Raw genomic sequence first — 26343 nt, forward strand, 5'->3', positions numbered from 1 at the left:
TAATTTAATATGTTAAATAAATTGATTTTAAATTTTTTAATATTTAATTTGAATAAATTATATACATATTTTATATTTTATTATTTTAATTAAAAAATTATTATTTTACTTATGTACAATATAAATTTAAGTTTCAGATCAAGCTGAATATAAATAATCGAACATAAGAGTTACCATCAGGCTACTTCGTTTGGATCTCTTCGATATGTTTGGCACCATGTTTCATCACAATCGAAACCCTAATGGGGTTCAGTGGAATCAAAATGAACCCTTAATCTTTTGTCGTGTTTTAGTAGACTGTTATCTTAGCGTTTAGATATGTCTCTTCTAAGAGCACGAATGAAAAATATCATTTCTGTTTCTTCCATATGACTTTTTCACTTTTATCCCCAATATTCATTGAAATTAATCTAGAAAATACGAGGCTGGAATAGAGAATTCATGATCATATTCACTTGATTATAAGCTCAAGCCCAGCTTAAAGTAAAATAGAACCTTGAAGTAGAACATAAACATAGAAAAACAAGAGTTTAATTTAGCTGGTTATTAACTACGATAACGATTCGATGTATTTTTTATATATATAAAGAAGAATCTAGTCTGAAAATTAAAAAAAAATTACAAATATCGAGATTTGAATTCAATATCTATTAAGGAAGGTATTGTAACTGTTAATGCAACCTTCAATCTATTTTTGGGGAGACTCATCAAACTGGGGCAATCTCTTCTACATATCATCGTTATGATTCAAGCGGGCAATGAATAGATTTGAACTTCATGTTTGTTGGATTACACCTTTTAAAGATGACTTGCATGAACGATACCTTCTAATGAAGGTTTGCATTAAGCAAACAAAAGAGTAAAGACCCTTATTAAGGTTTACTCAACACATGCTCCACTCGACAAGGGAAGCAACCAAACCATCATCTTGAGGATTGGTGTGCATTGGCTCCCACTCGACAAAGGAAGCAACCATCAGTTTTAGGGAACATTTGGAGACATAAAAGAGCTGCCTAACATTCGATGCTTTTAATTTTGATGGGAAGACAAAGTTTCACATTAGTGTATGACATGTGGACTTCGAATGGAAGAGTGAATATCAGTTATAAAAGAAAAAAGGAAAAAAAAAAAACAAACACACAAAGGTCAATATAAAGCTGTGAGTTTTCATACCAACTCAGCAAACTCCCTGTGCATTTCCACTGTGTCCAGTTTTGCTAGTCGGTTGCTTCCCATTTTTTTCAGTTACAAGTTTCTTTCCAAGACCATGGTAAAGTGGGAATGGTCAGCCATTTCTCAAATCTATACTAGCTTGCCTTATCCTCATGGCATCTCAGACCTCTTTGGAGCTGGAAAACATGGCAATGCACCCTTGGAAGTTTCCTGTCAATCTGATATCTTATCAAACATTAGAAAAAGTGAGATTACAAAATGTTTATTTTCAGTAGCACAATAAAATTGTCATGGAAAGATTATATAATAGGTAATATTTACCAAAGCTGTAACTAATTCTCTCTTACATGCTCATTAAAAACCATTTAAGTCCAAAAAATCCCAAAGGAAAGATCTTTCTGGACATGTCTTATGTAGTATGCTCTTCAAGTTTCCTGCTTTTAGCTTCACTTTCAGTTCAATCTCCCTAAATTGAGGAATTTGCTGATGCATGGTATGCATTCAATTAGTAGCTTGCAACGAAACCTGTTGAAACTATGATTTAAGCAAAATTATATTACCTTTATCAACCATAAAAAGTAAATTGCTGAATACATTGCTTGCGCTTTGAAATCCTCAAACTCCATATCTTGAATGGTTGAGCAGGAATTCAGGAGACATGATTCATTATCCAAAAATTTATTTATCTCATTATCCATGCTGGTTTTCTGCTCAGAATGGCAACAAGTACCATGCATAGTTGTCAAATGCCGTATCAAACATAGGGACAGGTAACGACGATGAAGCCATAGAGCCTGTCAAAGATGAACAATATAAACTAAAAATTTTAAGGATCAAAACAATAGGTGAATTGGACACTGCACAAATAACTCAAACACATAAGTGTCATCTAACACAAATAGGATATATTTGTTCAAAGGAGCAATGAAATTACGAAAAAACAAGTGCATTAATTCTGTACAAAACCCCTTAACCCTTTTCTTTTGTTTGAAGAGGGGAAGAGAATAGGAGAAGAGCCTCATACCTCTCTACCTATATAACGCTTTGTTAACACTTCATTCAAATCAAGTTCCTCCTGTCCAGTACAATTTTTTGAAGAGGTCAAAAAGCAATTCTCTATAAATTGTTCCATAAAGACATCACTGATCACAGATGCATATTCGGTGCATATGTATTATTCTTTCTTGTTGATAAAGATGACAAAAGATATTTTGTTTTTCATATCTGCCATAGAATTGTACCTTCACGACTTGATAGTTTTCAACATCGTAAGAAGAGTTGTCACCTTCTTGTTTACAGAAGGAATTCTCTAAAATTCCAAGCATTAGCCGCTGCAAATTGAGGCACACGAAGATAGTCAGTTGCATGTTTAAAAGTTAAATTTAAATGAATGATTATTTACAGGTGGTAAAATAAAACATTTCTCATTATTCTTTGAACTACAAACATATCTTTTCTTGGAGGCAATATCATATTTAGATTGTAATATAGAAGCTTACTCTGCGATAGTGAAAGCATGAATTATCAGCAACGTGCAACCCAGCCCAATCTCTGGATTTCTTTATCTCATGAAGCATCTGAAAGTATATACTTATATCAATAAAACAATGTAAGAGGAACTTAAGAAAGGATGCTTTCTTGAACCAGCATGCCTCAGCATTTAAAAACAGGAAACAAACATGATTCAACACATACTATCTCTCCTTTGAAAAAGCAGCATTAAATACAGCTGTTAATTATTAGCTTTTCCTGACACATAAATGGAGTGCAACAGACCTAGAAATTATGTTGCAACACTATAAACCATTTGAACAATCTGCATAATCCAAGTTTCTAACCTGTTCCCTTGTCATGTAGGAAACTAACCAGCAGCGGTGATTCCAGGCACGGTAGTTCATTTTTGATCTCTGCAAAGAGAAGAATATGAACTACATTAAGGGTGGTTCTATCCACAGGTACATTGGATAGCCATTGGTGGTTGATGAACAAAAACCCATAACATAATTGGTTTAGTAGCGGACTTAGTCCACCAAAAAAAAGTCCCAAATCTTAATAATAAAGATTCAGAGGTTTACAAGGAGGAAAAAGAGTAGAACAAATTCATTCAAACTTTGATGAGTCCTTGGCCTAAGATGCACATTGGAAATCAAACAGCTTAATGCACTCAAACCTCTAGGTTTCATACTTCTATTCAATTTTTAGTTTGGGACAAAACCATTAGGCACTACTATACATCTTGGAGTTCATAGCCACTTCTTGAGAGAGAAGAAAAGAAAGGAAGGGATTTACTTTGAAAAAGCTAAGAAACCTTATTATACGATAGTATCTAGTTCCTGAGCAGAAATTAAACCTCAGCTATTTTTTCAACAAGCTCAGATTCATTTGCTATGATATCTTGCAGAGTTGAATATTTTCCAGCAATCATCTTGATAATCCATCGCCTGTGGCTCCAAGCCTGTTCACTTTTAGGTGAATAAGAAAGAACAAGGGCTGACAAGAGAAGTTCATCCATAAACATTGACATTTGCTGCTTCTTTGACACAACTAGCTTCCTAATGACAAAATACAAAAACTAGGATCATGATCTAAGCAACAACAAAGGAAAGATAAAACTTGCAAAACTATACCATAACAGTAAGAATAAGGAACTTTCAAGCTGTGCAAAGGCTATAAGAGAGACAGTAAGAAATCAGAAACTTTCAGCTTGTAGTCATGCAAAGATATTCTCAAGGTTTGATTCCATCATTTTCAAAGTTTATGCCAGAAGCTTTGTCTCATGGAGCTTAAACAGAGACTTGAAACTCCAATGGAATAGCCCATGAATATAGGATTGAAATTCAGTAGCAGATTTACATGACATGCTCAAGGTTATCAATCACTATTTCACAGAGATATCAACCATTTTTTCACAGTGAAACCACAAGCAAATAGGGTGTCAATCAGATCAAATGAGAAACAATTCACAATGCCGTACAAGCAAGAGAAAACGAGTAACAATTCCGAATCATCTTTGCAAAAATTGATTTTTGCATCCAAAGTACAAGTGAATGGAAGAAGTTAAATGATAAGTATAGAACTAGATAGATAACAGAATGAGGAAAACCTGGAATTCCATGCAGTGCCAAAATCACAGCTTAACAATAAAAGCGCCCTGCTATGCTTCATGACTTCACTTTCAAAAGACAGACAAGACAAAGAGCCAAACATGATATTCTCATCCTCATGTTTATTATCCGATAAGCTGCTATGTGTCTTATATTGTTTCATCACATCCATAAACGCACTTTTTGCAGCCTTACACAAGGGAAGAAGAACCTCAGTGGAAATACCCAACTTATGATCTCTATTCCAAAATTTTGTATCTCTAGGTCGGAAAGCACCATCCTCGGATGAATCACTGGATTCACAACACTCTTTGCTGAGCATGACAAACTGAGATGGGTGAATAAACCCTACTTCATCACTGAATTCAAGAACACCAATAATATTAGCTTTATATGACAATCTTAACAGAAACAACAACAATAACAAACTAAGCTGTAAATCACATAACTCTGGGGTCGAGTCTATGAAAAGCCAAAAAATGAATCATGTTAGGTCGTAGTTTTGAAACTTAACATAAAACAATCCATTTCAAAATCTATCAAATAAGAATAAATTAGTAAACAACCATGGTTCCATTTCGTGGCCACTTTTACTGTTTGCTTTTCAAAGAAAAGCATCTACATGCAAAATCAATATTTTCTTTTTGCTTTCCATAAAAGCTTTAAGTCTCAAAATTACATGTTTTCTTTACATTCCAAACATTTAGTTCTACCTTTTGTTCTAAAATACAAAAAAAAAAAAAAAAAGCAAAAGCGCCAATATATAAAATCCTAGATAAAATTTCAAATAATTCTTCTAACTAAATTAAAGGCAAGATAATTTTATTTTCTCAAATTTACTGACTATATTCAGCCTATATTCTTAAAAGTTTCCATAGAGTTTAAAAATAATATATTTGATTTTTGTCCATTTTCTTAGTAACCAAACACCACGAATATTAAAAATTCTAATATAATTCAAATATTGAAACGTTAATTATATATTTCGTAAAAAAACGATCTAACTTTTCAAATAACGTATATATACTCACATGAGAGGATCAGATTCCAATATGGCTTCCAATTGATTCAACAGATCCATCGCTCCCTCTTCATCCAACGAATTTTCGTTCATTTTCTCGATTTTCTAGCTCGCTGTTTTGTCTTTTTGTTTGTTTCCCAGGAAAATCAAAGAAGAAAACAAACGAGAAAAAAGACGAGCGATGCATTCCGATGCCATTGCCACGTAATTAAAAAAAAATTAAAGATACTATGCACGTGTTAGTCATGTGACTGCTCGTGCCGCCTTCTTAACCGTGCACAAAGCAAAGGAAAATGAGAGAGAAAGGGAGAGAAAAAGAAATCAAAAGAAAAAAAAAAACGAAAAAACTTTCCATTGATTTAAAGGAAAGAAAAAAACTTCTTTTCTTCAAAAACCTAAGAAATCAGAGAAACAGAAATAAAAAAATTACTTTTATTATTAAATTTTCTTTCTTCTGTATTGAAATCTTTCTTTTTCTTTCTCTCTCCTTTTCCCGCCTTCTTTTCCATTCTTCATTTGATAGTCTCCTTGTTTTTATTCTTTCTCATTAAAATTTTTCCACCAACACTATTCACTTTTTTTTTTTTCATTTTTATTCAGCAATGTGGCTCGTCATCCAATAATTTCGGCCTTTTATTTCTCCAATTTCGAGCCCATTTTGTTATAAAATCCTCTGATTGTAAATTTTTATTTAAATTTTTGGTTAATTTTTGGTGAATAATTAATTTAATTGATAATGGATCGTGTTGTCGGTGGAAAATTCAAAATGGGTCGAAAGATCGGAGCTGGTTCGTTCGGCGAGCTTTTCCTTGGTAAATCACTTTCTCTTCTTTTTCCCTCTTTATTTTTACCTTTTTTAAGTAATTAATCTGATTTTCTGTGGCAATTTTCATTGATAGGGGTCAATATACAGACAGGGGAAGAAGTTGCTATAAAGATGGTATGAGCCTTGTGTTTTTGGAATTAAATTTTGTTATATATTTGATTAGTTTAATCATTGTTAGTGCTTTACTAATTTTATTATATATTTGATTAGTTTAATCTTTGTTAGTTTTACATTTTTTACGTCTGAATTAAGGCGTAGCTGAGTCCAGCTTCTTGTATTTGCTATATCTAATTGATCAGTCGGAGTTTGAATAGTTTATCTATGGAAATATGAGTTTCTGTAAGTTATTATTAGAATGTTGATTTCTCAATGTATCTGTTGAGTAAGTTGTGAGTTGAAGAGATTTATTGGATCAGAACATGCTGTTACCTGTGATGATGCTTTCAGTGGTTTACTAGATACGATGGAGTGGATGCTAAATTATTGAGTTGTGATGCATTGGAAAATGCTGATGAAAATAGAGATGTGGATTAAATGATAAATTGATTTTTGGGTAGGGCCCTTTTGGAGCATTTTCGTGTAAGCCTTATCTCTGTCAAAGGTTAGATGTGGGATGCATAGAAAACTTTCAAAAATTTTGAAAATGGAACTACACTGAGATTTGTTGTTTCATAGAAGTTCATTAGATATTGCAACAATGCCATGCATTCCAGAATTAAAAAGGCACCTTTTTTCACACTACAATGTTATGAGAAGTAAGTTTAGAATGTTTCTTCTGATCCCTTAACTTAATCTCGTTGGACATTGATAACCTAGGATCCTTTTTTTTATACCTTACATCTTCAGGAACCTGTGAAGACCAAGCACCCTCAGCTTCACTATGAGTCAAAGTTGTACATGCTTCTTCAAGGCGGAAGTAAGGTTTTGTTATTTTGCTTTGCTGATTATTTATTTTAATAAGTATAGTGAATTGTGAAGAAAGAAACTGAATATGTAATAAATTAGCTAAAGTTCATTGTTTCTTTTGTTTATTGTTTTTGATGAAGCGGGGGTTCCCCAACTCAAGTGGTTTGGAGTTGAAGGTGACTACAATATTATGGTTATTGAGCTTCTTGGGCCAAGCCTCGAGGACTTGTTCAACTACTGCAATCGAAAGCTATCTTTGAAGACAGTGTTAATGCTTGCAGATCAGTTAGTATGTTTACCTGTACTGGAGAAATTGTTTTTCTACCTACATTAGCATCAAGTGTGATGAGTTCTTTTATTTCTGTTACCTTTTAGATCAACAGAGTTGAATATATGCACTCAAGGGGATTTCTTCACCGTGATATAAAACCTGACAACTTTCTAATGGGCTTGGCACGAAAAGCAAATCAGGTACTTGAGCTAATGCGATGCTTTCACTTTCTAGATGGATGGTTGAGTGCACTCCTTTGAAATGTTATTATACTTTATTATTGGTGAAATAGAAAAAGGTGGAAATTGTGAAAATGAAATTTATTAGTTTATACCTTGCTAATACCGATATGTGGTTATAAGAATATCTTATGCAGTTGTCTCCTCACTCATATTTTTAGCTGCTAATAATTTCAGATTACAATAAGAGAGTTTAAAAATGAAAATTACTGTGTTTCCAGAGTAAAAGCTAATTCTCTTTTGTGTACAGTATCTGAAATTTACCATGCTTAACTGAGAAGTTTAAAGAGAGGACATATCTGCAAGATCTTGTATTGTCGATGCATCAATGTCATTTTCTTCTGTGAAGATTTCACATAAGCCTTTTTTGCATCTTAAATATGGTGCAATTATTTTATTCGATGGAAAGTGAATTTAAGATATTGAATGAACTTGTGGAAACTATAATTTTATCCTGATATCCTCATACAGGGTTTTAAACAGGGTTTAAAATTGCCTTACCTTGAGTTGAGCTTTATTTAAGTATTGCATGTCTATGCCAAATGCCAGTTACTGATTGCGTATTGAAGTTTGTTTTCATTGTTCTTGCCTGTATCAATAGTTGATAACCTGTAGGTTGCCATACTGGTATATTTTGTAAAGTTATTGCAGCTATAGTTGCTTGCTATATTAAATGCCATTACTAACGGCCTTGACTTGCTACTAACCAGCATGTTCTTTTTATAACAGGTGTATATCATTGATTATGGCCTTGCTAAAAAGTATAGGGATCTTCAAACTCATAAACACATACCCTATAGGTATGAATTTGCCATTTGTTTCTTATCCATAATAATGGCACAATGAGATTTGGTTTGCTACAGTTCCATTTATCTTGTATGTTTGTCAGTTGTATGTTAAATGTTTTCTATCTAGATGTATATATTTGTAAACTAATTGCAACTCTCCTTGAGAATGATAACATCTAGCTAAACAAGCTAGAGAGGCAAGCCACCAATTTACTTAGAAAGTTCTTGAACAGTTGTGGTATTTAACCTACTTTTGCTTACATTGTTTGATGCTCCATTGCTTACATACTAACATAAGATGTCTACAAAATTATTAGTTTCAATGGTTATTTGAATGGTTATTTATGTACTCAGTCTTATGTTCAAGATTTGCCTCATCTTCTGTGAATTTGCTATCTTCACAGAGAGAACAAGAATCTTACAGGCACAGCTCGATATGCAAGTGTTAACACTCACCTTGGAGTTGGTGGGTAAAGTGCCATGTTAATTAAGTTATTGTTGCTGCTGATTCATGTTAGACATGATGTGCATTGTGTAATCTAATTATTTCTCAATTCATGTACAGAACAAAGCCGAAGAGATGATTTGGAATCAGTTGGTTATGTGCTCATGTATTTCTTAAGAGGAAGGTTGTAAAAATAATAGCATTATTATTTTGTGTGTCATAAGTTTGTTGATGTGAAAATATTTCTTATTCATCATGTTCTTTAAATTTGAGTATTGCTGGGCATCAGCCTTCCCTGGCAGGGCCTGAAGGCAGGGACGAAAAAACAGAAGTATGATAAAATCAGTGAAAAGAAGATGCTAACTCCTGTTGAGGTATTTTAAATTTCAACTTGTCACTTGCATGTAGGATTCTATGCTTATAGTTTGGGGATAATATCATGTTTGCCCCTTATAGTATACACTTTTTTTCAATATGGTACTTCTACTTTAAAAATGTCCAATACGGTCCCTGTGCTTTCAAACTGTGTGACAATATGATACCTGGGGTTAACACCAGTAGACAGACAAACTGACGTGGCAATCAGTCAATGAGGTGATGACACGTGGCATTTTATGCCACATCAGTGTACCACATCATCAGAAAATTGTTTATGACTTGTATATTATCACACAGTTTGATAGTGCAAGTACCACATTGGATATTTTTGAAGTACAGGTACCATATTGGAAAAAAGTGTATAATACAGGGGCCAATCATGACATTATCCCTATAGTTTAATGCATGATGCTTTCCTATTGAATTCTGAATATACGATACAAGGCAAGGCTGGTAATCTTACCATATCACTAATATTCCCTTATTTATAACTAATTACATCAAATTTGCAAATCCTACCGTTAGGTACTCTGCAAGTCATATCCATCAGAGTTCATATCATACTTCCATTATTGTCGTTCATTGCGCTTCGAAGACAAGCCAGATTATTCATACTTGAGGAGGCTTTTTCGTGACTTATTTATTCGAGAAGGTAAGAACCAAAGATGGTAGTTTCCTATTCGAATCAGTTAATGCTGGAAGTTAGGAGCTGTTTCTATCCTTCGCAATGCCCTAAAAAATGTTTTTAAAGTTATGAATAGCCTATTGGAAGGTGGGTTGCTTTCTGGAAAATTGATGACCTAGCTTTCTAGTTTCTTCTGGTCATGTGTTGGGTCATTTAAATGTATCACAAACTCTGCATAGATTGGTGGTTGCTGTGCCATAATTGTTTGTACATAAATATCAGTATGTAACCGATACTCCTTGAAAATGAACAAGGATTTTATATACCAACTATAGTGGACTAACGGGATGAACCTTAACTCCTGTCAAGATGTACCTGAAACATATTGGGAACACAGTTTGTTATAGCAATATGAATAATGTGTCTGTGGGCTTATTCTGTTGCTAGCTGAAGTTACTTTTTCTGCTTTTGAGATGTTGGAAAGCATGATATACTCACATAAAATCATGAGAAAACATCATTTTCAAATATTTCTTTGAAGGCTGGTTGAGTGTTTATGGCCTTGTTTGATTCCAGAGGTGGTTTTCTTGGCAGGATATCAGTTTGACCATGTATTTGACTGGACCGTTCTCAAGTATCCCCAGCTCACTGGTAGCTCTAGACAACGGGTCAGAGCTTGTCAACCTTGTGCTGTACATCTGTCCTATCAAAGATAATTCTTATTTCCTTTATTGTGTCATTTCAGCTGTCAAATGGAAAAGCTGCCTTAAATGCTGGAGCATCTGCTGAAAGACCAGAGAAGATACCAGGTGTGGTCTGTTCTCCTGAGAGGGTGGGGGCGGGGGTATTAAAACGTTTGGACTGCTAAGGATGTATTTGAATTACTTGAGTTTCATCGTAGAGTTCCTACTTCTAGATACAATTTTCACTTTGTGGTTATGATGCTTGAGGCTTGGATACTTAACCTTGCCTTTTTAGAGCGGGGTGATTTAACAAGTTTCTTGGTTTTTACCTTGTGGAAGCAAATTTTTTTCTCTGTGTTAAGTGAACCTTGATGGTTTTTCCTTGCATGTTTTGACTAGTGGGACGAGAAAATCGTGATAAATTTCCAGGCGCTGTTGAGGTATTTGCTAAGAAAAATGCTTCAGGCAGTGGACATCTCAGCGATCATTCAAAGCAGAAGGTATCAGAGAAGGCATCACCATCAAATGATTTGGTAAGCATTGACTGCCATTGGTTGCATTTAGTCTCATTTATTGTTTGTTTGCCTATTTCCAATCTGGATCTGGATGTACATCATGGAATAAATTTGATGCATCAATGTCTTTGAATGCATGTAGAGTTTGGCTATTATGAATTTCTCTCAATTTTTGCCAGGACAACGATTCTGGAAGGGAACGAACTTCTTCCAACCGCCCTAGCAGCTTGTCCAAGAGGGCTGTTGCCTCAAGCAGCAGGCCAACCTCTTCTCTGGGGCCTAGTGATGGTCGATCAAGTTGGCTTCTTTCAGGTAGTAGTCGCCTCTCCACAAGCCAGAGACTCCATTCTGGGTCTGAGCAGAAATCGTTTCTCTCACGAGCTACAACCTCAAAAGGTTTCCACGAAGATCAGAATCAAAGCTCTGAGTACCATTCGAGAGTTACAGATAAGAGGAAGGGGTGACCGTGAACATCCCATTTGGTAAGAGATGGTGGTTCTTTCCGGTGAAATCCCTGCATTCCCATTTCAATCAAAACATATTTCTTAACACGCATTAATGGGTCTCACCACAGCTAAATTCCTCTTTTTTTCGATGGAAATGTCATATATATGATTTTCTTGCCTGTCATCATGCAATGTTGTTGTAGAGTCATGAAGAGAAGGATGCTAAGATTTGGGATCCGGGCGATCCTCTCAATTTGTTAATATTTATTCAAGGTGTAGTGGCAGATTGCTCCTGTTCCTACATTCCTACTTGTCTGAACAGATTTATTCCTTCTCATTCTTTGAATTAGTTGCTGTCCTATGATGCAATCAGCAAATGTAATTTGATTTTCTTCTACAACTTCCTTTTCTTTTTCTATCTCTCTCATTTTAAGAAAATGAGAACCATTTGGACCTAAGCTCCCCCCCTCTGAGGGAAATATGATAAATATCCTACAAATAGCAGTAAACAAAAGTCCTAGAGGTTACAGGTTCCTAAGGTTTTGATTTAGATCGTAAAGAAATATTGCATTTATTATTTTTTAATCTAATAGATCTTGTTTTCATTTTTTTTTCTTGATTTCCTAATTTCATCCTCTTATACCAAATTTATTAAATTCGATAATTCATATATTTGTGGCATGCAAAATGTTAAATTTTGTGTATTTCGTATCGTGTTTTACACGAAAATTACATTTTATAATTTATATCGATACGAAAACATGAAATATATTTTTTGATTTTGTTAAATTTTTATATAATTATTGTAAAAATTTTAAATTATATTATTTTTGTGTTTTTTTTATCATATTGGATCATGTCATATTTTTAAATTGTCAAAATCTTTAATTTTCTTTTTTGTCATTTCATATAACAAAAATGTACTTTCTTTTTTTTTTTATTGTTTCTAAAAAGCGCAGTTGGTTTGGACGAAAAATTTTAAACTTTTAAAATTTTAAAATGTTACTATTTTAAAATTCATTAATTTAAAATAATAAAATTTTTAATTGCATTTTTTTGAATAATTATTTATAAAAAAGAAATTTTAAATATTGGAATATTTGTTAATTTTTAATTGCATGTTGATCATCTTTGTTAAGTTACCAATATTTTGCAATTTTAAATATTGAAAAAGTAGGAGGAAAAGGGGACTCCTGAAAAGATTATTTGTTCATTATATTAATCTTTCTTCTTTCAATTATCTTATGTTTTCAAAAAATACAAAAAAGAAAAAAATATATTTTTAATTTATTCATCGAATTTGAAAATCTAGGAGCAACATTTGAATTTTTACAAACAAATCGTAATTTAAAGATAAAAAATTTTAAAATTTTAAAATTTTAAATTATTAAATGTTAACTATATATTTTTTTACATAGCTGTAAGATAGCAAGTAATTAAATCTAGAAATCTATTGAATCAAGTAAATAAGCCTTTGAATTCATTTTTTGCGCTTTTTAAAGTTGGTTTGTGGACCAAATATTTTGAGTCTGTGACTTTATTAATCTCTCAAAAATTTTAAAAAAGTTAAATTAAATTAAAGTTACATCAAAAATTAAAATATTAAAGAAAGCACACATTACTCTCGCTCTTGGCACGTGACGAAGACCAACTATAGCTTTACTTTCAACACCCCTTCCCCACGTGGCCACGTGGATCCATTTAACTTTTTTTTCGTAAAAAAATCTTTAAATTATTTTTAATTTAATTTATTTTAATAAAAAAAGCCTCTCTTTCTCTGCCTTTGTTTCTCAAATCTCTGCCAATTCTTAGCTGCCTCTTGAATAGCATCCATCTCTTCTCCGTCTTGATCTAGGGTTTCCAATGGTTTCTCAGCTCCAAATCGGAGTTTCTCGTTCACATTTTTATTGAAATTATTAAAAATAAAATTTTAAGCTTAATTCTGTTTTTTTTTTTTTTTAATTTAAATTTTGGAAGCTGGCTTTCATTTGATCTGTACGGGAACGTTGTTTGAGGTGTGTTTGGTTATGCGAAGAAAGGAAAATGGAGGCAGTTGTTGTTGGAGATTTAGCGTGTTTGGATGCGGAGCTATTGCAGCTCCAGGAGATGTCTCCCTCAGCTCTCAAATCCAAACCTGAATTCACTCAAAAGCTTTTCGAACAGTGGCTTTCGCTTCCCGATGCTAACAAGCTGGTACCTTACGAGCTTAATTTCGAATCTTAGCAGTGTTTGATTCGAATTGTTTTGTTTTGGTTGCTAGAATTCAAAATGATTGATCGTAATTGCCATTGCGTTGTTTTAATCAGTTCATTGCTTGGTTAATGGTAAAATTTCTTTTTTATTATCTATTTCTATTATAATTAAAGTGTACTTCATATTGCATTATTTGATTTTATTATATGTTTTAATTAGTTCATTGTGTATATATGTATGTGAATTTCGTGTATAAAAAAGAAAATAAGGCTCTTTAAAGGATTGAATGGATGTGAAAGTAATGTTGTGATCTTTGATTGTTAATTTTGTAGTTGTCTTTTGTTAAGTAGTGTCATCCTACCTTGGTTAAGTTTAGAGTTTGCTGTGTAAATTGATTTTAGGTTGGAAGCTTAGTGATCTTAACAAAATCTCAAAATAGCTTTTTTCTAGTCTCGAGTGATGATAAAACCGAAATTACTTTGTGTTTAAATATGGAACCCTTTCTTGTTGTCTTTGAAGCAGAGCATATGGAATTCATATAATTTTTTGAAATGTTCCTCTGAGCCTATGAGTTGAGGTGCAACATTGTTTAACTCTTGTTACTATGGTAGGTGACATCGTTGGTTAATGATGCAAAGGCCGGTAATCCCTTGAATGTTCCTGGAAATGCTTCCAGTGGAAGTACTGCCACAAGCAATTCTTTACCTTCCATGTTTCCTGCTGGCAGTGCTCCTCCCCTTTCACCGAGAAGTACATCTGGTTCCCCTCGTATAACAAAACAAAGGGCTGGTCCGTCAAACTTGGGTTCTTCACTGAAGGTAGTTAGTGAACCGGTGAAAGAGATGATACCTCAGGTTTGGATCCTGTTTAATTGATATTCTATTTTTCTTTCACCATTGATGTCCTTGGTTGAGTTTTATCTACTATATTTAGCTTTTGACTTTGAGGTTGGTAATAACTTGTTGTACTGGAATTTGAAAATTCCTCCAGTTTTACTTTATAAATGGACGTCCACCTCCAAATGAATTAAAAGAACAATGCTTGTTTCAAATCAATCAGTTTTTCTATGGCCACCCAGATGGGCTGCAGCTGCATGGTAAGATAAATGTGAGCATTGCTTTAACAGATATTTCTGAAACTCATCTGAGATTTGTGTTTCATGTTCTATATATATCAGAATTCAAACTAGTGACCAAGGAAATCTGCAAGCTGCCATCATTTTTCTCCTCATCACTTTTCAGAAAAATTGATGTTAATAGCACTGGTTTGATTACAAGGTATACTTTCTTGTTCATGGAAGTGGAACAGCTATATTTGTATCTTAGATCCATCATATCCTTTGAAACTGCTAGTATTATGACCATTCTTTGTTTGAAAATTTTGAGAATTTTATATTATGATTCTTTTGTTGTTGTGAGGTTCTCTGCGTGCTGGGTTTTGGAGAACTAGATGTAATTTCATTTTCCACTGATGGTAATAAACAGATGAAATATTATTTAAGAATCTGACTCCTAATCTGTTACTGCTTCTCCTTGTAATTGCTTTTCAGCTGTGATGTCATTTAGTTCATTTTATATTGTAGGTTTTACTGAGCTTTCCTCTAATTTGCTTGCAGAGATGCATTTATTGATTATTGGGTCAATGGCAAAATGTTGACAATGGATATGGCAACCCAAATATATACAACATTAAAGCAACCAGATCTCAAATACCTCTCCCAGGTCTTTATGCATTTTTGAGAACTTAAATTAACTGCAACTGCAATATTGGTTGATAGTCTAATAGTTAAAGTTAATTTAACTATACTTTCCAATTTGACAGGATGACTTCAAACCAGTGCTCCAAGAACTATTGGCAACTCATCCAGGGTTGGAGTTCTTACAGAGTACACCTGAGTTTCAGGAAAGATATGGTATATTTTTCATCTGTTTGATACCTTTGGCTGCTTTCTCATTTCAATGTGATTTTGGGAGGCAAGACTTTTTCCTTTATAATATTTAACCCCTACTTTTACAATATCTAAGGCATTTGAATGCTGATATTCAGTTGTTGCCAAACTGATTCCTTCAGTAAATACTAGAACCACTAAGATCTGAAGTGGCAAATCCTGTAAATGCATCTATTTTCATGTGAATTTCTATGCACGCAGTTCACTCTGTTTCTTTGATGAAGTAACTCTGTCTCTAATATGTTCAATAATGTATAATACTATGTTAAAAATTATTAATAAAATGATAATAGCATATTAGTAAGGCAGGAATGCAAGCCAATTCTTTGATGAGCAAGTGTTGAAATTTGCATATCTCTTGGGCAATAACAAAAGGTGCATAGAAAACAGGATTGGCATTCTTGTTAAGTGTGTTGGTTGTCTTGAGTAAGAATGATGGCAATATATCTCTCATTTTAGACTCTGGTTTCAATGGTTTGGCTTCCATTTTCTAGAAATTGCTATAAACACACCTCTTTTTTTAGTTTAATGTGCAAGTAACTTTCTGATTATATTGGAATGACTGATTGTTGACAATTTGATGAGCATATGATGAGAGGTTGCGAAAGGGACGTGTTGTGTATAATTGTATGACTGAAAATGGAACTAAAATATTTATCCAAAGAAAAAAAAAAAAGAAAATGGAACTAATATAGTGTGCCAATTCATGCTTTACAGCTTATTAAATATTTGTCTCAACATGTCAGGGGTCCTTTCCCATTCGATATGATGTTTACTATTGCTCAAACAGTTAGCTTAAACTACTACCTCTGTATTTTTCAATAGTTTACAAGTCTAGATTGTACTGCTGAATATGTCATTTATTTTTATCTCATGTAGCTTATTTGTTGACATAACTTTTGTTGCACATGGCCAGCTGAAACTGTAATATACAGAATATATTACTGCATGAACAGATCCGGGAATGGTCACCTCACTCTTAGGGAGTTGAAACGTGGAAACTTGATTGATGCCATGCTACATGCTGATGAGGAAGAGGACATCAACAAAGTTTTGAGGTAGAGACTTGGTTTGGATCTCCTTGAATGCATGGAGTAGGAAACTGGCTTTTATTTGACTTTCAAATTCCACAAATCATGAATAAATTTGTATAATTGCTTTTTGATGCTTGTGTTTTTTCCTACATTCTGATGAATGCTTAATGTATTCAGTCCAATGCCAAAATTTTTAACATTCCAATCTTTATCTTCTTTTCAAAAAAATATCATCATATATACAGGTACTTTTCATATGAACACTTTTATGTAATATACTGCAAGTTTTGGGAGCTGGATACAGATCATGATTTCTTGATTGACAAGGAGAACCTCATCAGATATGGTAACCATGCACTTACCTACCGGATTGTCAATAGGATATTTTCTCAGGTTTGTCTGAGTCAGATGATATTTTTAGTCCATGGTCCAAACCACATTCTACCTGCAGAAAAAAAGTTTTTCATTTAATTGAACTTCATCTATTTTGGACCACTTTCCTCTTCTTTCACCTTTTCTGTTTCATTGATTGATTTTAAAAATTTGAACTTTCACTTATGTTATACTTTCATATCATTTTAGGTTCCAAGAAAGTTTACTAGTAGTGTTGAAGGAAAGATGGGGTATGAAGATTTTGTCTACTTTATCCTAGCAGAGGAGGACAAGCCATCTGAGCCTAGTCTTGAATATTGGTATATTTTGTGTTCTTTCTGTAGACTCAACTGTATTCTAGTGGTTTTCGTGCACTGATTACCAATTTCAGTGCTCACCTCCTTAGCATCGAAGTAAATAGACCTTTTATATTGCATATGAAATTAACTTTTAGAAAAAATCCCCCTGCAATATTTGAATAGCTTTTTATCCCACTTTTGACTTTAAAATTTAGAAAGATTTGTCAGAAGCTACTGATTGGGAAATTAGTCTTAGTCAAACAAAACTTAACAAAACAAAAGATGTAAATAATTCATTTGCCGCTTTATGAATATTTCCCTTAATATTTTCTGCCCCAGCTTTCAGAGGGTGAGAAATAGCAGTGTGTTTTGAGGGGTGGAGCTTCTGAATGATCACATTGAGATTGTATTTCTGAGTGACTTTGTATCCTTGGCTAGTGGTCTTTTTTTTTTTCCCCATGTTGTTGAATTTTTAATCTTGTTTTCAAGGCTTTGTACTCTATTATTGAACACTATAACATAGTTTGGCAGGGTGTGGAATTATGCCATTACTAGCCAGTAATTGCCGCATTATATTTTTTTGTTTTGTAGGTTCAAGTGTATAGATTTGGATGCCAATGGAGTTCTGACACGTAATGAAATGCAATTCTTCTATGAGGAGCAGTTGCATCGAATGGAATGCATGGCCCAGGAGCCTGTGCTCTTTGAGGACATTTTATGTCAGATAATTGACATGATTAAACCAGAGGTTTGCTATTTAATCATTGTTCCCTTTTGTCTCCTTGCCTGTTTAGTATCATACATATTGGAGTTTGTTAATGGAAATGAATCATAATACCCATCTTTGCTAACTTCTGCGTATAATTTCAAACTTGAAAGATTTGTGCTAGTATAATGCTATTAAGAAGGCAGGTTTCTGGAAAATGTTGAGTTCATCTCTTTCCATGTTCCTCTTGAAGCAGTTTATTCAAGGTTGCTTTACAATAGATGATTAATTGAAATAAAGGCTACAAGCAAATTATACTGAACTGCTTTTTACCATATGTTGAGTTGGGCTTTTGGAGCTGATTTTCCTCTGAATGCTCCTTCCTGTGCACTGTTATGAAAAAAAAAAAAAGATTGTTTCACATGTTTGACAATTGAAATTTTCTTGTTTTCAGAATGATAGCTATATAACATTGCGTGACCTGAAAGGTTCTAAACTTTCTGGAAGTGTTTTCAATATCCTTTTCAATCTTAACAAATTCATGGCCTTTGAAACTCGAGATCCATTTCTCATTCGTCAGGTAAATGTGACACTTCAGCTCTTATTTACTTGTTTAATGTTACCTTTAAAAGGATCTGTATGCCATGGCACTTCTATGCAAACTTTGGATAACAGCCTTGTTTATGTCATAACTAACAGGAGCGTGAGAACCCTACATTGACAGAGTGGGATCGGTTTGCACATAGAGAATATATTAGGCTTTCAATGGAAGAAGATGTTGAAGATGCCTCTAATGGAAGTGCAGAAGCTTGGGATGAATCACTTGAGGCTCCCTTCTAAGTTGAATAGGGTAAGCCTGTGCAATTCATGTCCTGCTATATTGTTTTGGCTTTCTTGTAAAAAAATTTTCTAGCCAATGCTGAAGACAAATTGTGTCAGCTGGGGCAGGGATATCTTCTGGTCCTAGTAATGAATTGCGTGGGTAGCTATTTTTGAATGCACAAGATCGAAGAATAAACCTAAAATTACGGGCAACATGGAATTACATGCAAACTCAACAGCAAATGTCTTTTCACTTCTTATATCGTTCTTAATTTCCTTGTGGTCTTGATGTCTCTCATTACAGGTGCTCAGAGGAGCTTTAGACACTTCTTCTATGCTGGGAACCGGAAGGGAATGTCAACTAAGAGGGTCAGGCCTTGAATGGGTGCTGAAGAGACATCGTATCTCATTGGGGAGAAATTTTTGAGTTGGCCTTGGGGGATGTCCAAATGATACACCAGGGAAGGATTTTCAGGCCTATGCATGCATGGTTTGACAGAACATGATGGATCATGGAATTGGAGCCTAGCTTTATCTGAGCAATTTTCACATTGGATGAGTCTTTGCTAGGAGGTAATAATCGAAATCCAGGTTTAAAGAAGCTAAGAACATTTTAATACCCTTTCCATTCTCGATTTCTAAGAAACAATCGAAGTCTGTTTTTTACTCCCTGGGTATGGTTGAGGTAGGGTTGGCATGTTAACTCTCAATTTATGTAGCAATTTTGGTTTGGATCATGGTCGTCTAGCAAGTAATTTAATTGTATTCACCCCCTTTTTCCATTTTCTTTTTCAATTCTTACCATTTAGTTGTGTTATGAACATAGATTAAGTAAATGGTGTATTTATCTGTGAAATTCGAAATTTCTCTTGTAGGTATATTTGAATAAAAGAGGTGGGAAGCCATTTTTGATGTTTTAACTAGAATTATTGAACTAATTGCATCCTGGATGTGTCCACCAGATGGGCTGCAGCTACTGTGCATGTTGTTAACAGATCTTTAATGTAGGTGTATGGCATGGATCGATGATTCGATGTTGGAAAATTTACTTACAGTTTTAAGATTGTAGTCACATCTTCCCTTCTAGATCTTAAACACCGGCAATCCACTGGTTAATTCTCCCAAGATTAGCTAGGGAAAAGATAAAACATTTTGTCGTCAGGCAGAACACCTCGGACGAATTTGTCTGGTGAATCTTTTTCACAGCATTTAGGAACTTAATGCCACAATGTACTCCTTTGTAAACTTCGATAATTTAAATCACGATTTAATGTTACGGGACAAACACGATTAAAAAAAAAAGACACAAAGATAATAGGATATAGAATTTTACATAATAAATATATATGAGTTTAATAAAAATAAAAAATATATTTTAATATTAATATAAATTATGATATGTAATTTCGTATAAAATAAATTTATTTAAAAAATTTCACTTCAACAATAGGAAAGAGTGAAAAGTGTAAATTGTTGGATCAATAAATATTAAAAATATAATCCAATTGAGTTTAGTTGGTATAGTAAAAATTTTGAGTTTAAGCTTAATTTAAATTTTATAATTAAAAATTTAATTCAAATTCAATTAAATTTTAATTTTTAATCTCAAGTTTAACTTAAAATAAAAATTAAATTATTTAAATTATTCAATTAAATTTTTTAAAAAAATTATTTCGATTCTCATATTTAATTTTAAATTTGATTATGTATTTAAATTTAAATTTGATTTTATGAACTATTACAATTAAATATTAAAAAATTAAATTTAATTCATGACCGCTCAAGTTTTAGCTTCACACGACAATCAGCTAATCTGATTCAAATTTTATCAAAATCTAGATGGAATAATTTCTCATCATTAATGTACCATTGTAATCCTTGTAGAAACCAAAGAGGCTCCAATTGCTCAACTGGGTTTAACTATTAATTACAAACAGCAAATAGAGTGTTAAACCCTATTTGTTAAGCCCTTTCCCACGCCCCAAACTTCACCCTCAGAAAAAGGAGGTTGCTAAATTAAATTTCTGCAATTTGACTCAGCGCAGGAGATAATGAAGGTGGTGGCTTTAGTCAGCGGCGGCAAAGATAGCTATTATGCAATGATGAAATGCAACCAATATGGCCACCGGGTTTTGTGTTTGTTTCCCGAGAATATTTTGGGAATTATTGTGTCTTAAAAGAAAAAGGTACTTAAAAGAAGTACTAGAAATCGATATTTAAGGGTGTTAAAAGAAAAAAGTTGACATTTTTGTTATTGGTGTTTTGTTTAGATTGTTGCTCTGGCTAATTTATTACCAGCTGATGATTCAGTGGATGAGTTAGATAGCTGCATGTATCAAACTGTAAGTCTCTGCTACGTGTATCAAACTCTAAGTCTCTGCTGAATTCCAATTTTTTTGTGTTATACACACACTGTATGCCTCTTATGCCATTTTAAAAATGGATCTTTTTTCCTTTTAATTCCCATTTAAAATTCAAATGATAAGATGCCATAGTTTCATATATATATATATATATATATATATATATATATATATATATATACATACATATAGATAGATAGATAGATATACACACACGTTTGTATGAAAATGGTATTCCTTTTTTAATTGTTGAAGTAAAAAGATTTTGTTTTAAGTGTTTTAGAAACTAAGAGGTTATAAAATATGAATTGTATGCCTTCTTTGTGCAGGTAGGACACCAAATAATTGTAAGTTATGCAGAATGCATGGGAGTTCCATTGATCCAAAGGCGAATACAAGGATCCACAAGGCAAGCCCTTTAAATGAGAATTTTGTGGTAAAACACCATTTATCTTTTTTCAGGAAACTTATAGTCCTCCCTTTATACTTTGTTTGTCATTTCATGATAATTAGCTTGTTCTGTACTTTGACTTTTTCCAGATTTCTGGTTATGGTATTTTCTTCAAGTTTGTTTTAGCTGATATCAAAATTTTAAGCATTCTTATTGAGAACTTTGCAGGCTTCTCTATGTATCTCTTTGTTTGCACATATCATTTAATTGCACAATTCATAAATTTCTCTTTCACTGCATAACATTCAGGGAAACCACATAGAAAATTGATTTCTTAATCCATTTTGTAAGCAGGGCAAATCATGAAGAAATTTTCTTTATATTTGGTAAAAATTAGTTCCAGATAATTCTTTTCACAGATTAGTTAACTTTCAGCTGAGCATCTGCCCTTTAACTTGACAAATGTACAATTTGTACATTCTCTCATTTCAGATTGTAGTCATCAGAAACTTGGCTACCAAATGACACCGGGTGATGAGGTTGAAGATATGTTTGTTTTGTTAAATGAAGAAACAGATGCCTTCTGTCATAGCAGTATCTTCTGGTGCAATTGCATCAGATTATCAAAGGCTACGTGTGGAAAGTGTCTGTTCAAGATTAGAGCTTGTTTCTCTGGCATATTTGTGGAAAAAAGATCAATCATTGCTTCTCCAGGAAATGGTAGTTCTTATTATGTTAACATGAATAATAGTTAATCAGAATTTAGATAGTTTCACATATTATTTTCTTTTTTGCCCGATGCAGATAACAAATGGCATTGTGGCTATTGCAGTCAATGTATGTAGTATCTTTAATTAATTCTTTTTTTTTTATCATTTTACTGTATTTGTTTAGAAACCATGTGATCCCTTTCTGCATGTTCTATATAGATTTATTTTCTTGTTATTTCTTTTATGAGATGCTTCATCATATCTATTTTAATTGAAGTATTGTCTGTTCTTTGAAAATTATGTCATAGGTTGCAGCCATGGGGTTGGACCCTTGCAAAGCACTTGGGCAAAGAAATAGCATTTTTGAAAACTTATCTGCATAAATTGAAGGAGTATGTCAATGCTTTTCTTTCAACTTTCTCTCCCTCTCTCAGATTCATGATATACCATTTTATATTTCAAGTGTGGCTGCAAAATTAGATTTTTCTTTTTTAACTCCCTTTTGGCAGCTTGCATGGAATCAACGTATGTGGTGAGGGAGGGAAGTATGAAACTTTGACTCTTGACCGCCCACTCTTCCATGTAAGATTATCTGTTGACTAGTCTACCGGTGAAAATATTTAACTCCCTTTGTTTCTTTTTAGTGGCTTCTTTTGTTTCTTTCCCAGGATATAACCGATTACAATGTTCTGAAAAAAGGTGGCTTTGCAGCCCAATGTATTTAACAAATTCTTTACTTATTGTTTATTCATCATAAGTCATAAGTATTAACATTTAGAATTTTTTAGAATGCTAGAATCATTATTGACGAATTCCAAGTTGTGCTGCACTCTTCTGATTCCAGAGCTCCAGTTGGAGTTCTGCATCCATTGAAATTTCATTTGGAAAGACAGGCATCCAGCTCGTCAAGTGTTTATGACAAAACCAATGATATATGCGGGGAGAATATGAGTTCTGCATATGAAGTGCAAGGTGAAAATCCACAAGAATGCAAAGCTCCAAGTGAATCCGTTCCTGAAGTTAGTGACTTGGTTGATGTTTCAAGTAATCGGCTTCACATCTTTAAAACAGAAAAAGATAATACATTTTCTATTTGTTGCCGGTTGCGAGATCCATCAGAACCTTCACTGGGTAAAAGAAAATGAAGCTTTGCAGACTTGCAGTTGCTATCCCATGCAACATCCTCCTTTCTATTTAACCATTGTTTCCAAATACAAAATTACAATTAATCACTGTTTTCGATATTTTTTATTGGTAGGTTTGCAGGAAGATTTGAAGCTGCTTCTTAGGCAAATTGAATTGCAACTTCTAGGATGTGGTTTTGGTTGGGAGCATCTGCTTTATAGTCATCTGTATATATCCGATATGAATCAGTTCACACTGGCAAATGAGACGTGAGATTTATTACCCAGGACAAATGCCCTTTTGGTGTTCCATCACGAAGTACTATTGAACTGCCTTTAATTCAAGCAGGTTTAGGGAGAGCATATATTGAAGTGCTGGTGGCCAATGATCAGAGCAAAAGAGTTTTGCATGTTCAAAGTATTTCATGTTGGGCACCTTGTTGCATTGGACCATATAGCCAGGTACACTGAATCATGAGATTTACTTGCCATCAATCAGTAAAGGTCCCTTTTTGTAACATTTTTCTACTTTATATTTTCAAAGGAATATTGAAATTTGAAGAAAGTATGACAATTAACACATCTTTTCCTTTTAACCGTCAGGCTGATTTTTTTTGGGGCTGTGTTTGGATGGGGAATGGCAGGGAGGGAGTGTAAGCACAGTAATGGATTTCTTGATGATAAGAGATTGAATTGCTAGCCACTCAGGAATCCTATATTATAAAGATAAGATGCATAGATGTTAAAAGATGACTGGGTTCTTTTGCAGTCGTACCTGATATTTTATGAATGTAGCATTGTTTCTATCACTATGCAGTCTATTCAACTTTTAACTTGTTCAATTTTACTTTTAGGCAACTTTGCATAAAGAGATACTCCACATGTCTGGTCAGTCGGGACTTGATCCACCTACAATGACTCCATGGTGGAGGCTCAACTGCAGAACTTGAACAAGCACTGCAAAACAGTGAGGCAATAGCAAAATGCTTTAACTGCTCAATATCTACTTCTGCTATTCTCTTTGTGGTTTACTGCTCGACAAATATTCCTTTAGACAAGAGACCCAAAATCCATGACAAGCTGGATACATTTGTGAAACAAATTAAGCTGTCTCATTTGGATAAAGGGAGCAAGCCTGAAGTTCTTGATCCTATTTTTCTTTATGTTCTAGTTCCAGATCTGCCGAAAAGGTAAATGGTCCACGTTTCTGTGAACTTTTCAATGAATATTAAGAATGCTGACAAACTGACTTGTAAAAGGAAGTTCTCACCTTGAAATTCTGTGTTTATTTTTATTACTGCAAGCTTAGTCACTATAATTGTTTGCTGGATGACCAGTTAAATAAGTAATGGTATGCATTGGATCCAACAGCAGGGCATTCCATCACCTATTTCTTTCAGTATTGCAGAGCACTTGTAGAAGTAAAACCTATTCTTTATGTCCCAGAGACTACGGAAACAACTGAAGAAACTTTGCATGAACTTTCTGGCATAATGGCACCTAGTTGTTATAGTTTTCAACCTGCAGATTGGCATGATTCATGCATTCAGAAATGTGTCATTCAGGGAAAGATATGTGCAGTGGTATTGTCTATCACAAGTGCAGTTGCCCTGAAGATTTGTTCTGATTCTGCGAATGCTGATTGGAGCAATAGGAATCATCAGAACTCTCTGACAGAGAGCCAAATGAAAAGAATATCTAGATTTTGCGTCTATCTTCTCTACAAAATTGTTATCCAAAATTATTTATCTTGGAAAGACACTATGGTAAGTTTCTTAGGCAAGAGCTTCATTTCATTTCCATTGGTTCTAACTAGAGTTATATCCTGTTGTTCTTTGGTTAGAAAAATGCTTCTCAAGATTCATCAAGAAAATTTCATAATGTTATATTTAGTTTCTTGGTTGCTGGAGTTGTCACTTGTGATTCTGTCATTTATTTTATTAACCCTCTCCTTTTATGTGCTATATGCACACCTCCCTGTTGTCATCATAGTTCTTCACATTCATTTCCCCATTTTTCTGCAACAACAACAAGCCAAGCCTTATTTCCCCATTTTTCTAGAGTTTGAAAATCTACTTCCCACCAAATCTCCATGTGCCTTTGGAGACATTATCAGGCTTGTTCATGGACGCATTTAAGGAACTTGATCAGATGAGCAGTAGTGCTAAAGTTGGCAGGATGCCCATCTTCAATCTTGTTCCTGTCGTAGCTGCTGGAACATCTGTAGCATACACTGAAGATATAATCACCTTTGAGCTGTTTGCTTGGAAATCTTGATCCTCCACTTCACATGGCAATCATCTTTTTTCTTCAAGGGATGGATTAGTTATCAAAGCAATTCCTTTCTGAAAGTTGCAAAGGAATCCCAAAACAGTCACCCCACTGTGCTTAGCTGTTGAAGTGGTAATTCTTTTGGTCAGTTTATATATAATCGATTTTCTCCCATCATAAGGTACAAATGAGTAGTAATTACTTGCTAGGAGTCTAAAGAATTTGTCTAAGTCAAATTTAAATGTAAATTGCACGTTTTATCAGTATATTCTGATTCAGAATTTCTTGTTTGAGTCAATTATTTTTTATTCAAAGATTGTTTTTCAGAATTCGAAACTTAATTCAATTAGATCATACAATTATTTTTAATAAGTATCATTTCATATGTTTGGGTTTAGATTCTATAACACTTGCAATTCTTTTTTTTTATTTTCAGATTACGGTTTCGTTTGTCAATCAGTATATTATTATTGAGAATTACTTGGATGCCAAAAGATTTGTTAGGGTTTTAGGAAAATACTATTGGTTTGAACACTTTGGTATCCTATTGGAAATTCTCTCTCTCTCTCTCTCTCTTTTTTTTTTTTTTAGTGAACAATGCATAAGGTTAGCCATTGACAAACAAAAGCCATGAAAGCTCTTCTTATTAAATTAGTAAATCATTGAATAAACTTGATAGAAAAATGGTGC

General features: G+C 33.6%; 3 protein-coding genes and 1 pseudogene across 22 annotated transcripts; 3 read left to right on the forward strand and 1 right to left on the reverse strand.

Annotated features, from left to right (window-relative positions):
- Window positions 1-1007: 1007 nt before the first annotated feature.
- On the reverse strand, window positions 1008-5481 carry LOC111296532 (uncharacterized). 13 transcript variants are annotated; one of them, XM_022890894.2, is made up of 10 exons: window positions 5309-5481; window positions 4277-4636; window positions 3524-3725; window positions 3012-3080; window positions 2673-2750; window positions 2415-2504; window positions 2198-2248; window positions 1734-1967; window positions 1521-1656; window positions 1008-1383 (listed from the first exon to the last, which is right to left on the reverse strand). In XM_022890894.2, the coding sequence occupies exons 1-9, from the start codon at window positions 5389-5391 to the stop codon at window positions 1528-1530; spliced, it is 1296 nt and encodes a 431-aa protein (XP_022746629.2). In that variant the 5' UTR covers window positions 5392-5481; the 3' UTR covers window positions 1008-1383; window positions 1521-1527. The 13 variants fall into 13 exon arrangements, with proteins under 13 accessions (XP_022746629.2, XP_022746627.2, XP_022746628.2 ...); XM_022890892.2 differs by having other exon boundaries at window positions 1008-1391; XM_022890893.2 differs by having other exon boundaries at window positions 1008-1398.
- A 112-nt stretch (window positions 5482-5593) lies between these two features.
- LOC111296661 (uncharacterized) lies at window positions 5594-11816 on the forward strand. Of its 3 annotated transcripts, XM_022891074.2 has the most exons (14): window positions 5594-6110; window positions 6198-6238; window positions 6971-7040; window positions 7171-7319; window positions 7406-7501; window positions 8270-8340; window positions 8733-8794; window positions 8894-8957; window positions 9063-9147; window positions 9677-9803; window positions 10371-10444; window positions 10522-10585; window positions 10859-10992; window positions 11154-11816. In XM_022891074.2, exons 1-14 carry the CDS (start codon window positions 6035-6037, stop codon window positions 11436-11438), a joined length of 1398 nt encoding a protein of 465 aa, XP_022746809.2. In that variant the 5' UTR covers window positions 5594-6034; the 3' UTR covers window positions 11439-11816. The 3 variants fall into 3 exon arrangements, with proteins under 3 accessions (XP_022746809.2, XP_089625083.1, XP_022746811.2); XM_022891076.2 differs by lacking the exon at window positions 5594-6110 and having other exon boundaries at window positions 6199-6238; window positions 6971-7045; window positions 11154-11577; XM_089768957.1 differs by lacking the exons at window positions 8733-8794; window positions 8894-8957 and having other exon boundaries at window positions 5884-6110; window positions 11154-11577.
- A 1362-nt stretch (window positions 11817-13178) lies between these two features.
- On the forward strand, window positions 13179-19732 carry LOC111296657 (putative serine/threonine protein phosphatase 2A regulatory subunit B''delta). 5 transcript variants are annotated; one of them, XR_016346804.1, is made up of 14 exons: window positions 13180-13613; window positions 14225-14467; window positions 14604-14709; window positions 14791-14890; window positions 15229-15334; window positions 15435-15525; window positions 16478-16619; window positions 16841-16988; window positions 17178-17287; window positions 17858-18014; window positions 18427-18552; window positions 18672-18822; window positions 19099-19367; window positions 19670-19732. XR_016346804.1 is itself a non-coding variant. In XM_022891065.2 (13 exons), the coding sequence occupies exons 1-12, from the start codon at window positions 13464-13466 to the stop codon at window positions 18810-18812; spliced, it is 1620 nt and encodes a 539-aa protein (XP_022746800.2). In that variant the 5' UTR covers window positions 13180-13463; the 3' UTR covers window positions 18813-18822; window positions 19099-19732. The 5 variants fall into 5 exon arrangements, 4 of the variants coding, with proteins under 4 accessions (XP_022746801.2, XP_022746800.2, XP_089625093.1 ...); XM_022891065.2 differs by having other exon boundaries at window positions 19099-19732; XM_089768967.1 differs by having other exon boundaries at window positions 13606-13744; window positions 19099-19732.
- A 1113-nt stretch (window positions 19733-20845) lies between these two features.
- LOC111296659 (diphthine--ammonia ligase-like) lies at window positions 20846-26025 on the forward strand (annotated as a pseudogene). Its single transcript, XR_016346805.1, has 12 exons — window positions 20846-20923; window positions 21065-21136; window positions 21487-21590; window positions 22048-22268; window positions 22353-22385; window positions 22567-22650; window positions 22768-22840; window positions 23047-23389; window positions 23517-23844; window positions 24237-24572; window positions 24791-25148; window positions 25444-26025. The product of XR_016346805.1 is annotated as a diphthine--ammonia ligase-like (transcript).
- Window positions 26026-26343: the final 318 nt, after the last annotated feature.

This window comes from Durio zibethinus, chromosome 12 (assembly GCF_047325235.1).
Source record: "Durio zibethinus cultivar Kanyao isolate XHJ-2024 chromosome 12, ASM4732523v1, whole genome shotgun sequence".
Lineage (NCBI taxonomy): Eukaryota > Viridiplantae > Streptophyta > Magnoliopsida > Malvales > Malvaceae > Durio > Durio zibethinus.